This window comes from Myripristis murdjan, chromosome 13 (genome assembly GCF_902150065.1).
Source record: "Myripristis murdjan chromosome 13, fMyrMur1.1, whole genome shotgun sequence".
Taxonomy (NCBI): Eukaryota; Metazoa; Chordata; class Actinopteri; order Holocentriformes; family Holocentridae; genus Myripristis; species Myripristis murdjan.
In genome coordinates this window covers 14,093,714-14,106,975 of record NC_043992.1, presented here as the reverse complement: position 1 = coordinate 14,106,975, position 13,262 = coordinate 14,093,714, and the positions used below count along the sequence as shown (strand labels likewise).

General features: G+C 44.1%; 1 protein-coding gene across 2 annotated transcripts in view; it reads left to right on the top strand.

Annotated features, from left to right (window-relative positions):
• Nucleotides 1–3,889, top strand: part of pxylp1 (2-phosphoxylose phosphatase 1) — a 28,155-nt gene extending 24,266 nt beyond the window's left edge. For both annotated transcript variants that reach the window (XM_030067819.1, XM_030067820.1), the window contains 2 exons: nucleotides 765–904; nucleotides 1,928–3,889. In XM_030067819.1, coding sequence (XP_029923679.1) covers nucleotides 765–904; nucleotides 1,928–2,955 — 1,168 coding nt within the window. In that variant the 3' untranslated portion in view covers nucleotides 2,956–3,889. The remainder of the gene's footprint in view (nucleotides 1–764; nucleotides 905–1,927) is intronic.
• Nucleotides 3,890–13,262: the final 9,373 nt, after the last annotated feature.

Below are 13,262 nucleotides of genomic sequence, written 5' to 3'. Positions count from 1 at the left end.
TCCGGGGCGTGGGCTTTTCATTTGTTGTTTTGTCTTACGTCTTTCAAAGTATAACAACAAAGTTAACATCCATGTCTGTCCCTACTGAAGTGGGCAACTTCTTCGGTGATCCAACAATAAATATGACATCTTATGTTGTCTTTTGTCATATTGTGATGACATTTAAAAAAAAAAATCTGTCTGTCTATCTTTAAATAATAAATACATTATGACTATTGCAGTTGTAACGTCACTTAATTTCTTTCAAAAATATGACATATTTAACATTAAATTCCAGAGAAGTACCATCAGAAAATAAGAAAAAGAAAAAAAATTGAGAAAAAAATTTTATATTTCAATAAAATGACAGGAAATTAGTGGAAAATTACTAGAAAATAATAACTTATAATAAAAAGATAAAAAATGTAAACTGTCCAATATAACTGTATTGGACAGTTCAAATAAAAAGTTTCAAAGGGTTAAACCAGACTGAATATGATGGTTGCTCATTCTGTATCTCCAGCAGGCTCTCAGGTCAAGACATCAGGCGGCTGCAGTCTGGAGGATAGACACAGGCTGCTAATCCCCAGACAGGCTGTTATAGTCTGGGTTGGGAAAAGTGAAAGATTGACACCCCCATTAACTGTGTTCACTTGGAAATAGGCTGGTTTTGCCTATGCTTTTTGTGTGGTTTTGTGATGGCTGGCTGCGTTTGCTTCATTAGACTGAACCACCTCTCTCTGTCTTTCTCTCTCCTGTTTCTCTTATTATCTTCTCTCTCCCAGGAAACCTTCCCACCCCCAGCTGAACGCCTTCATCAGTCACATTGGACAGGGAGGGCGTGGCCACTGGGAGTCCACCCTGGGCTCGATTCCCCGTCTGCCCAACCACAGTGCCTGTGAGATGGGAGAGCTAACACAAACAGGTAGCCACGGGCGATCTCATTTATAATCTCATCCAACGCTAGTATTTCAGTGTTCATTTCCAGCAGATATACAAATAGCCTTGGGATAAACAGAACAGTTCATTGAATAAGTCAAAAGTGCAATCTGTTGAGAGGTACTGGACAGCTTTTAGTTCTTGTTTTGTTTTCTGTTAATCAGGTCTGTAAAGCCCATTGAGGCTGTAAACAGTGACCAAGATATAAAGGCTATACATAAACTTGAACTTGAACTTGGTAGTTAAGAGGACTCAGTCTCTATGATTTTTTTTTTTTTTAAACCGATGAATATGAACATTTTCATGCTTGTGTAATCCAGTCCAAATGTTGCATTGGAATTAATTTGGATTAAAAGCTTCCAAAAGCACCCTTTGTAATACTGAATTGATTGAAATTCATGGATGGGGCTATGGATTGCATTCTTTGTGTCTGTCTGTCAGTCATATGTGATTTCTGAGCACCTGCTGGCCTGTTTTCCATTATTCCCTTGAGGGAATAATGGATTTTGACACATGAGGTGCAGCATTTTGAATATAAACCTGATGGGCCCATCACAGCACCACCAGCAAGCCAACAGGACTCTAAGCTTTGACACTCAGTGTCTCAGACACAGTAGATCAAATTTGATAAACCTTTGGGGAATGGTGTGTTTTTACTTTGATATCTAGCATTTACAAAATGAAACCAATTGACGACCACAGCGCCACCAACAGGCATAAAAGTTCCTGAGATTCATGGAGCAGTGTCTCAGACAGCAAACATCACACATACCCAAAAAAATGTTACACCCAGGGTGACTTGACCCTGTCGTGGTAGATGTCATTGTCATTGTCATTGTCACTACCATTTCTTGTCTACAGTAAATAAAGCAGGACAACACTGAGTGGCTGGTATCTGATTTTGGATGTGCCTGATATGTGGACAAATTATATGATAGAAAATCATGGACTGATTTTCTATCATCATTATGGTCAAGTTCAGTCTTCATCTTATGTCCTCCCTGTGCAGGTGTGGTACAGCACTTACGCAATGGCCAGCTCCTCCGCCAAGCCTACAAACGCCACAAACTCCTCCCCACTGACTGGTCGCCCCGCCAGCTGTGGGTGGAGACCACGAGTAAGAGCCGCACCCTACAGAGCGGGCTGGCCTTCCTCTATGGCTTCCTCCCAGACTTCGACTGGACGAGGCTGACTGTGCGTCACCAGTGGAGCACACTTTTCTGCGGCTCGGCCTGCGACTGCCCCGCCAGGAACAGATACTTGGAGGAGGAGCAGAGGAGGCAGTATCAGCTCCGAGTGGCCGATACCCAACTGGAGAGGACTTATGCCGACATGGCCCGTACGTTGGGTGTGTCCACCCGTCAGCTCCGAGCTGCAAACCCCATAGACTCTTTCCTGTGCCACCTATGCCATGGCCTGCCATTCCCGTGTGTGCCCGCAGCCAATGGTGGCACTGGCGGGTGTCTGACTGTAGCCGAGTTTGCTGTGATTCGCCGTCAGCAGCTAGAGGACGGGGTGGACAGGAGGAAAGCGGGACTGTACCATAAATACTCCATCCTGGCCATGTACCCATACCTCAACAGAACAGCGGCCAAGATGGAACGTGTCGCCAGAGCCAATGAGGCAGGGCGGCGGCCGCGAGCAGGTGGTGAGGAGGTGTTCACCCTCTCCTCTGGGCACGATGTCTCCGTGGCGCCACTGCTGAGCGCCTTGGGGGTGGAGGACGCCAAGTTCCCACGCTTTGCGGCGAGGGTGGTCTTTGAGCTTTGGAAGAGCCCCCCCGACACGCCCGAGCTGCCCAAGAAGGGGGCAGGCAAAAGTGAGAAATCAAAGGCAAAAGACGGGGGATTCTTCATCAGGGTGCTGTACAACGGCGAGGACGTGACGTTTCACACCACATTCTGTCGCTCCCACAACCGCCATGCCGGCCACCCACTCTGTCCCCTGGAGAACTTCCTGTCTTTCATCAGAAGAGACATATTCAGTGCTGTCAATGCTACATCTTACCAGGAAGCCTGCTACAAGCGTGAGGGATGAATGCAAGAGACGAGTGGTAATAGGTGGCAGATGGTTGTAATTTTTTTTTTTTTGTTTGTTCAGGTTTTTTTTCCTACTTACGGTGCACTTTTGTGCTGCTCATAGTGTCTTAAAAGTTTTACACCGTTTTGTACAAGTACTTCTTAACATTCCTCAGCACAAATCGACTTTGACTAAAACACACATACACACATCATGCCTTGGTTTGAGGTCTTTACAAGCTATTTGTACTGCCTCTCTGGTGAAAGCTACAGTATGTGGTGACGACAATCACCAGGGAAACTAGAGCTGTAAACCTTTCTACAAACATTTTAAAATACTGTATGTTTTCTGAAGTGGGTTTGTAAGAAATCCAAGGGAAACTGTATGGCACATGGCCACTTTAATCTACATTCTGTAAACCCATGGAATGTAGAAATTCCTGTATTCCCAAACACTTGAAAGAAAAAGGGAATACTGAAACTGGGCACGCTATGCTGGATTACTCATTCTTGAAAAACATTTGGTGTAAATAGATAGTAGATTTTTTAATGAAGACGATGTTTTGCACCATATTATGCCACCTATAGCCACCTTTCAGGCTTACAACCCTGATTTTTAATGTTCATTCCCTCTATTATCCTCTAATTGTTATAATTTTATTGATTTGGATCTTCTTCTTGTCCTTTTGGGGAAAGAAATTGTTACGGTACTTTCAAAGTGACATTTTTTTTTTTTTTTTTTAAATTGAGACTTGTAACACTTGTTAAACAAACAGTTCCACTACAGTTCATCAGGGCAATTACTGTATTTATATCAAGTATTGATGCAGCTTTCCACTTTGGTAGCTAAGTGTATAAAAAATTTGTTTGAAGGTTCCTGAAGTTGAATAAAATGTTCATTAACACATGCTTATACTGTAAAACTCATGTGGAGTAAAGAGATAATGAATTGTCCCTCTTGTCTTTATTTTATGAACTACTAAATACTGTAAAATATAGAGTAGGTGAAAATCTACCGGCCACATGTATGAGTCTGTAAGATCTATTTTACATAGATGTCTGTGACATTTTATCTACCACTAGATGGCAGTCTAGTCCCATATACCTCCACCAATCTGCCCCATTTATCCACTTTGTCAACAGTGGTGCATGGGCAGAACAAATAGTCAATACAGTCATGTAAATATAAAAAATCTGGAGTGCCTATTCCACACTGCTAGACAAATCATGTATCATCTTCATTAGGAACATAATACAACGCTGACAAGATATCAATTGTGCAGCTCATTTTCGAAAGTGCTCTGCTGTGCCCTGCCAGCTTTTTCCCCTTTCAAAAACCTCAGAATCCGAGCAGTATTGACCGAAAAAAAAAATGCAATAACAAGAGGGTCTGGTAAATTACATTTGCAGTATGTGGACATGATATTTGTCCTGGCAGTAGTGGGACTATTTGCTACCAAATAAAAGGGTACACGATGCAGCAGACAGATTACAGATGTCATCTACTGGGCAAAGGGTTTTTATTTCATGATGCTCCCTGCCAAGATATGCTGTCGAGTGATGGAGAGAATTCAAACTTGAATGTTAAAGAGCTTACAATTAACCAATTTCCACCAAATTAGCCTGTGAATCTTGAATGATCATAAATATCTTTAGGTGACATTTTCATGCGGTCAGTAATTTGGTGTGCCTCTGAATTTTATTTTTTGGCAGCGGTGACCTTGACACTGAGCTTTTAGCTTGTAAAGACACTGAACATTACCACAGATTTTTCTGATTAAAGAAGATTAAACTTAAATGATCCCTGTGGGGAAATGGGGTTTTCTGCAGCAGCAAGTGCAGCCACGACGAACAGACTAAAAATAAGGATAGGGGAAATGGGTGATTGCATCACAAGACAACAATAAGTGGACATTTATGAGTAAAAAGTGTGAAAATAAGTAAACTGCAGCATGTACGTAAACTGTGACGGTCATACGGCCAGTGGGTTGTAAATCACATCCTTCTCTGTTGCTGAGTCACACCCTAAACTTCAGCTCACATCTCCATCCCAAAGTTCATGCAAACCACATAAACCTATGCAAATTTATTCCAAAACTTTCCTCAGTCACATCCCACACTTCTCCCACACCATTTCCCATGTTAGGCCATGACATCAGGGTTGTTAATGATAGGAGCCAACCTTCCCTGGCCAGCCAATATTCTATATTCACACCCGCCAAACTACCCCCCGTCCTGCCCTCTCCCACTGCTCCCTGCAGGGCCCGACACCCCCTGCACCACCAACATGCCTCTGACGTCACCCCACCAGACCGAGGCGGAGCAGCAATTTCCTCTTGCTGCAACTCACTCGATCTTTGATGTTGTTCTGCTGCCTCTGGCCTCGCTTATACTGATGTCTGTGTGTGCGTATGCGCGACAGATCAAGGTGAAGGTGTGTGTGCATGCATGTGTGTGTGTTCTCCCTCTCCTCACTGTGTACGTTAGCCTGTTTGCCTGACTCCAACAACACAATGTCCACTTGACCCAGTGCAGCTCCCAAATCCTCAATATAGATTTCCAAACACACCCAGGAACATCCTGAATCAATAGCAATACACAGAAGCTGGAGGCGAGAGGGAAAGGGAGGGGAGGGGGAGGGGGAGGGCGTTGTGTGAAGGGAAGACAGATGACTGACAGCTCAGACAGTGGGAGAGGAGTGTTGTGGTCAAAGCAGAGGAGAAGGGAAGATGGAAGGGAGGGAGCGGCTGTGGTTATGGTGCATATTAACCTCATGGAATAAAATCCCCTCTCCCTGTCTCCAAAACCACAGTCACAGCCACAGGTTGGTGGAAAGAAACAGAGAGAGAGAGAGAGAGAGAGAGAGAGTTGACTTTGTGTTGTGGAGAGGTTTTCGAAGGAGGAGGGCTGAAATAACACGGGAGGTGGAACGAAAGCAAACAGGCTCAGGCAAGGGAGACAAGTGTTGACCGGAGGAAGCAGTTTGGGTTCAGGCTGATGCCACTGCCACAATGCAGAATGTGGCGGTTCTCAAACTGAGGTTTGGAGACCTGCAGGCGTCCCGGAGGAGGATCCAGGCAGTCCCCTGGCTTGATTTCACTATAATTCAATACAATCCACCCTGCTGGAGCATATATGAGAATGAGCATTGTGATCACAGGGTTCACTCTCACCACTGTTCTCTTTCCATGGACAGAGGAGTTACACAATACTCGATCAGTGGCAATAAAAACCTTCAGACGTGATGGACCCTGGCGTAAAGTCTTAACCAAAAATGGCTCTGTGGTCGTCGTGTCCATTTGGGGGGTCGGTCACGCGAAACCACTAATGTATACTCACAATGCCACCTGCATCAAGACTTTTTAAAGTTATATCGAAATGTTGAAACTGTTCTCGAGGCAGGGCTTATACAGTCAGCTGTGCTCACCTGATACGGGAAGGAAGGTGGGGTTGGACAGATTCCCATCGGTGCGACTTGTAAGTGCTCACATGCTGGAAAGTGAAGTAAAGCTGAATGTGGCAACAATTCCAAGAGTCGATCAAAAGGTAACACTTGTAATCGGTTAATTTAACAACACATGCTCAGTTTTATGATAGAGAGTTGGTTTACTGGTGTGAAATCATGTATGAGAAAATACAGTATTCAGTTTCCATTCATATACTTAGTGTTGTTTCCTAGTTGAATATAAAGGAGCTTTCTTACACCTCCTCGCCATGAGCTGAAACAGCTGTTACTTGTTACTCATTAACCTTAAACCATTAAACCATGAAACATTTCTCCACAAAGGTGTCTGCTGATGTTCAAAAAATGCATATGACCAAAAATGTGAAGCTTTTACTCCTTGTTTTAAATCAATGTTTTGCTCTTAGTTTTGCGGCCAGCGAAAACACGAGCTGAGGTTACAATTCCATATTTTAATTTTGCATGTATTCGTCGTTAAAAATGGATGACAATAATAAACAGCAAGTTTGCATTTCTAGGCTGCATTAGGAGGACACTTTGGACTGAGGCAGCCTTATTGAGCGACGATGGCATATGCAATGTGGAAATGCAACTTGCGAACGAGAAAGCCCTTAAGCTGGGACACAGCCGTACTGTTTTCCGGGAAGTCATTTTTTTTTTCTTTTCCCCTAGGATGACGAAGTTATGACCTATCTGACTTACATTCATTCTCTACAGCTTTTCGTTAATCTTAACCGTAACCAACTTATGCCTAACCTTAACCTTATATAGATACATCAGACAGATACACACATAGATAGATAGATATTTATTCTGTTATTGTTAAACAAATCAGTATTCGAGTTGGAAAAAAGGTTTGTTTCATTTCATTGTGACTTTAAGTCTTTTAAAGAATTCCTACAGTGTTTTGCCAAATTACCCCAAAACCTCCCAAGCAAGGAGGGGTGATATTCTTAGAACATGAGGAGACATTTCTGGGAGATGAGGTGATGGAAGAGACGTGTGTGTGTGTGTGTGTGTGTGTACATGAGAGAGAGAGAGAGAGAGAGAGAGAGTGTTAGGCTAAGGGTCAGCTAATTGGGGTCCAGGGTGTGTGTGTGTGTGTGTGTGTGTGTGTGTGTGCTGTCTGTCAGTGTCTAGACTACACTGCCGGTGTGTTTTCTCAGATGTGAGGATTTATTAAGCCCTTTACTTAAACAAGCAGCTCGGTATGGGGGGCACTTATGGACAGCCAGGCTACCTACTGTGTGCGTGTGTGTGTGTGTGTGTGTGTGTGTGGAGATGACTTGTGTATACTTACTGCTCTTGAACTCACTCAAATATGGGGTGTGCTCAGTGTGTACATTCACCTGTGTGTGTGTGTGTGTATGTATGTGTGTGTTTGTGTGTGTGTGTGTGTGTGTGTGTGTGTGTGTGTGTGTGTGTGTGTGTGTGTGTGTGTGTGTGATTTATTGAGACGGGTGCGAGCTCTCGTTAGCTAAAATAATCAGGATTTATGAGTCTCTCAGTGCTGTAAGTGCCGGGCCAGAGGCTTAGCCCCACATAGAGGCACTGAGTCGGGCTAATTGAGTTTGGTCATTACTGACTCGTTCCTCTATCAAGGGCTCATTGAGCCACTCATCCATCACAACATACACACTCACACACACACACACACATACACACACACTTTCCCAGTACATCTGTTTGTGCATCTCTGTTTCTAACCCTCCTCACTCTTAACACTCTCCATGAACATTTTCTTTTCAAGTGTGTGTGTCGCTCTCAGTCTGCCACACACTCAGCCACTAGCCCCCACACACACACACATACACACCCTCATGTCCATCTCCTGCCTGTCCTTGGTGATATTTGTGTCTTTATTATCCCCCCCAGTCAACACCTGCCTGTGTGTTTTCACGTCTATCTTTAGTTGGGGAATACACTGCAAATGTCTGAGTGTGTGTCTGGCTATAACTGGGAGAGTAAGTGTATGTGTGTGTGTGAGTGTGTTTGTGTGTGTGTGTGTGTGTGTGGGGGGTGGGGGGGGGGGGTCCAAGGAAACAAACTCGGCATGCAAATGGATAAGGGCCCCCTCATCACTCCAGAGAGATACCGAAGAGGGGAAAACAGACGGAGGGGAAAAAAGAGAGAGATATGGACAGACGGGTGCAGTATGAGGAGGAAGAGCGAGAGAGAGAGACAGAGAGAGAGAGAGCGATAGAGACGTACATGCAAAGCGCAGGAGAGACACAGAGGCGCATACAAATGCACAGCAGCTCAGCGATGGATAGAGAGAGACAGAGAGTGAAGGAGGGTGGGGATAAAAGTGTGTCTTTCTTTGGTAAATGGGTCAGGCCTGTCTGCCATCCGCACACAGCACATACAGACAGCAGTCCCCGGAGAGACACCCAGACTGTACAACGTGCTGCCGAGAGGAAGAGACAGGAGACGACAGGAGGAGAGCGGCAGGCCGTGGAAAGACAGAGAGCAGAGACAGAGAGGAGACGGGAGCGAGTGGAAAGTTACAGATGGAGGAGGATCAGAGCAAGTGGGACAGACGTGGTCAGAGAGTGACAGCAGAACTGAGAATAACCAAATTGTTGCTCTGTCAGACAATGTGATTTCAGAGGGAAATGCATTATAATCTTTCTGTAATATTCCCACAGGAACTTGTAATGTGTCTGTAACGCTCTATAGTGACATCGCAGTGATGTTATTGTAGGCTACTTTATGACATTTTCAGGCTTCTATATGGTATTAATGTCTTATGGTATCGCTTTTACTCTTACAGTGAAGCATAGTGTGTCTGATTCTCAATAGTGGAATCATAGTGACCTTTATTAAGCCTATTTTATTGTATTTTTGTAATTCTTATGGTGGCACTTTTCTATTTCCACAATATTCTTGAGATTGTGGGTTAGAGTTACGGTTATGGTTAGGTCATACGGGTTGGACGGCTTATTGGTATTCTTATATGTGCTCATGTCTCTAATGCTTTATAGTGAGTTTATAATGGCTTTGTGGTACTTTTTATATTTTTTAAAGAGCCATACCCATGCTAGTTTAATTTCTTGTCAGCTGTTGTAACTGCAGGACTATCTGCCTGTCATAAATATTGGTTGCAGCAGTATGTACTGAATATGCTGTGGTAATATGCTAAATTAAGGCTAACGTATCCCAACTCAATCCCATTCATGTTGACAAAACGTGAAATACTCTGTGAAATTTCAACCATGCCACACACAAAATTGCGTCTTCTGAAGACGGCATGTGTTTGCTAAAATTACTGTTACACTTTTAATAACCACTTCAGATTTGTGAATGGATGCTAAATGTGTTTTGTGTTCAAAGCCTGAAGATGTTTTGAAGTCCACGTGTTAATTTCTAAAGTGCTCCGGTGAGACTGAGAGGCCTATCTGGAGCATAAAAGCTCGCTGTTCAGTTTCGTCAGGATGCTGAGCTCAGGGGCCATGCGCTCCATTTTTAATTTCCATGTAAAGAATGTGTCTCCTCGTTCCATGGTGCAACTTACAGCCTATCAGTGGCCACCACCACTACACTTAGGTTTACAGAGCATTTTTTACAGTCTTTAACATGGCAATGGGATAACTAAGCCTCAACCTCAAAACTACCAAAACATATTCTGTGCACATGCAACAAATATTTGTGACAGACAAAGATGATCACACCTGCTGACAAAAAAGTCAAAAAAGGGCTCGTAAGGTCCTAATATGACTTGTATATGCCTAGTAGATATCCCTTTTGTGTGTGTGTTACTAAGTGGTGAGTTTATTCTGAGCGTGTCATTTTAACCTGCTGTAATATTCCATAATTCTATAACATCCTTCGCTGAGGGTATTTCAGACGATTTATACAGATGAGTGAGAGGCCAGACAAGAGGAATGGGATGAAGATGGAAAGTGACATGCGAGAAAAGCTCCTGTGCTGCTGCAGCCCACAATGCTATGAGCATGTGTCCTTTACAGTGTGCTGATCAACAGGGCACTCTAGTCGATTTTAAAGTCCACAACCCCTTGATGAAAGCCCACAGTTCTCAAACAACGAGTTTGTTTGGTGGACTGGAACCGCATCAAAGCATAGAGAGAAGAAAGGTGAACGAGGAGGGACGGAGAGAGAGAGAGAGAGGGAGAGAGAGAGAGAGAGAGAGAGCAAAGGCTGTCACTAAAGTGAAGAAACGCTCCGTGGGTGTTTGGGCTTGAAAAGATGAAGGGGTTAATTTCATTTGACAACACACAACAATGACTAATGACTCCCGCCGCCTCCCGCTCCCTTGCCGGGCCACGCACTTTTTCAAAACTCGCAATTTCCCTGCAGCATGGCCTCCTTCTTTGCCATGCAGCCTCTGCTATGTTTTCCCCTGTTTGCCTCCATTGTATGTGCGGCAGGCTGCCTACCGTCTGCGCGCGCCTAGGTAAACACGTTTTAGGAATAGCAGCTAATCCATCAGGGGCGTCACGCTGAAATGTTTCTCTCCCCCGGGGGCCCTGCGGTGCTGCGGTATCAGGTGGAAGGGTTCCACTTCCTGTCTTTGTGGACAGGTTCCTGGCTGACGGGGGGGCGTTCTCCCTGTTGGCCCATGGGCGACACTACCTGTTCCACCACGGCCCCGGACGGCGCCACTCTGGGCTCTGTGGAAGGGTGGTGATGGTGTGTATGTTAGTATGCTTTGTGTTCATGAGTAATGGATGGCTTGTGTTTTGTGTGGCATAATACAGGGCCTATACCTTTGTTTGTGTTGTACAATACATTTACTACAAATTCAATAACTCAGCTTCTGGTAATTTCCTAGATTTTACTTCATTTAAAGGATTACATGCTCCTTAATGGGTTGAGAAAATTCTCTGGCCTCTGTGCTTACGAAAGTCTTCCAAAACCTCTCGGGTAATGTCAGAAATGCATTGTGGTCAAGCTGAAAACAAAATATTTTCCCCCTTTATTTCCAGGAAGCTGACATTTCACAGATGTGATCATCAGATGTGAGTGAAAGGAGTGTATTTAATACTCAGAGCAGGTGTGTTCATTTCGACCTGTTCTTGATATGGGGAGAATGTACTGCACCACTGTGGCTTGTGAACACGGGTGTGTGTTACTGGCTATTCCTCCATCTCTCAGACAGACACACACACACACACACAGAGTGAGAGGTCCTCAGTGAGCGGTACAGATTGTAAATTGAATCTCTGTTGTCCACACCGTGGGTGACCTTTCCCATTCTAAGCTCAGGAGTGTTCCAGAAAGCCAATATAGCCACCTTGATTTCATTCTTACGGAGTCAGACAGGGAGAGAGAGACGGACAGAAAGAGAAAGAGAGAGAGAGATTGACAGAAAGAGACAAAGAGAGAGAGAGAGCTCTAAAAATTCCTTGCACATTTTTCTTTTGTACTTTTGTACCCTGTGTGTGATTCCAAGGTGCCACAGAGGAACTGGGATCACAATCTGCGCAGATCCTAATTGCTCTCTAGATGTTAGTGATGCATTACAACACACATCACGCGATGACGTGTGTTTCGCATATTCGGGACTCTCACAGTTGCATCAGAATACTCACCGGTGACCCTTTCCGACTGGAACAACTTGGCCAAGCGTTCCGTGCTGTACAAACTATTTCATGAGCTCCCGCTGGCGACAACACATCTTAAGGAGGTGAAACTAAAATCTGAGCTCCTGGAACTTTTAGGAGGAGCTGGCAGGGCTGTCCGTCTCGATGGGTCAAGCATTAACTTGGCAACACTTATGTAAATATGCGCTATCAGAGGGCTACAACACAAAACAGCCGGGGGCAAATAACAGCTTGCAAAAGCAAACCCCAAAACAATGCAAACTACAAGTTGAACAAACGAGTAGGTGCACACCCTTCTTGGTTTTTTGGGTAGACTAAAGTAGCTATCTTGAATGCCTTGTTTGCATTGTTTAACAAACAATATATTGGTACCTGCTGCTGCTGTCCCGGGACAGCGAGGGGGGCATGATGGGTAAACAGTGTACTGCAGCAGCTGTGGATGCAGGAAGAGGTAAAACCGCCCCCCTGCTAATTGGGAGAACACGGTAAAAGCATCAAAGGCTGATATAATCTGTCAAAAGCAGGGAGTTTTAAATAGCCTGATGCATCACAGTAACAAGAAACAACACTCTGCTGTGGCTCATTACTAGAAGAGAGAAAGGTGAGTGTACTTTGAACGCAGCTCACCATGAAAACGATGCATGGGACAAACCAAAACGCGGTGGTAAATCCTACTTTCCCTCAGCCGTTTCTTCTCCAGGTATAAATCCCCCACTTCCATTGTAACCTGGGCCATGAACTCGCTGTCTGCTAAGCGCTCACTAATCCAATCCATGAGTGAACGAGAAGCGCAGGATTTGTGCCGTGCCTACTCTTTATTCTGTGCACAGTAGTATAATTATGAACCTTAATTAAGAAATTGGTTTGTGTTAAACCCATTTCCTGAAATCTCTTTGGAATTGCTCTCCTTTTTTTTCCAGTGTCAAGAGAATTCTCTATTTCTCCGTATTATGGCATATGCCATGTTTGATCCCCCAATTCGACCAATTATATTTTTAAATCAAAGTTTGTACATTTCTTAAACAAAGCGATCAAATTATTGATATAGGACTAAATGACTGGCTTAAGATATACATAATGCTAAGGTGCTGAACTTCTTCATCTAATTTCCAGCCTGTCTGTGTTTTATCATACAGTTTGGCAGCATTAATAAGATTATTATGTGAATTCTGTCAAATGTGTAACCAGGCAACAAAAGGGGAACAAATTTGCCGTCATAACTTTGCAGGTGAAAATACACAGGATGATGTCGCCGCTGCTGTGTAAACTGCAGCGTGATGCCAATATTCATCGCCGTTT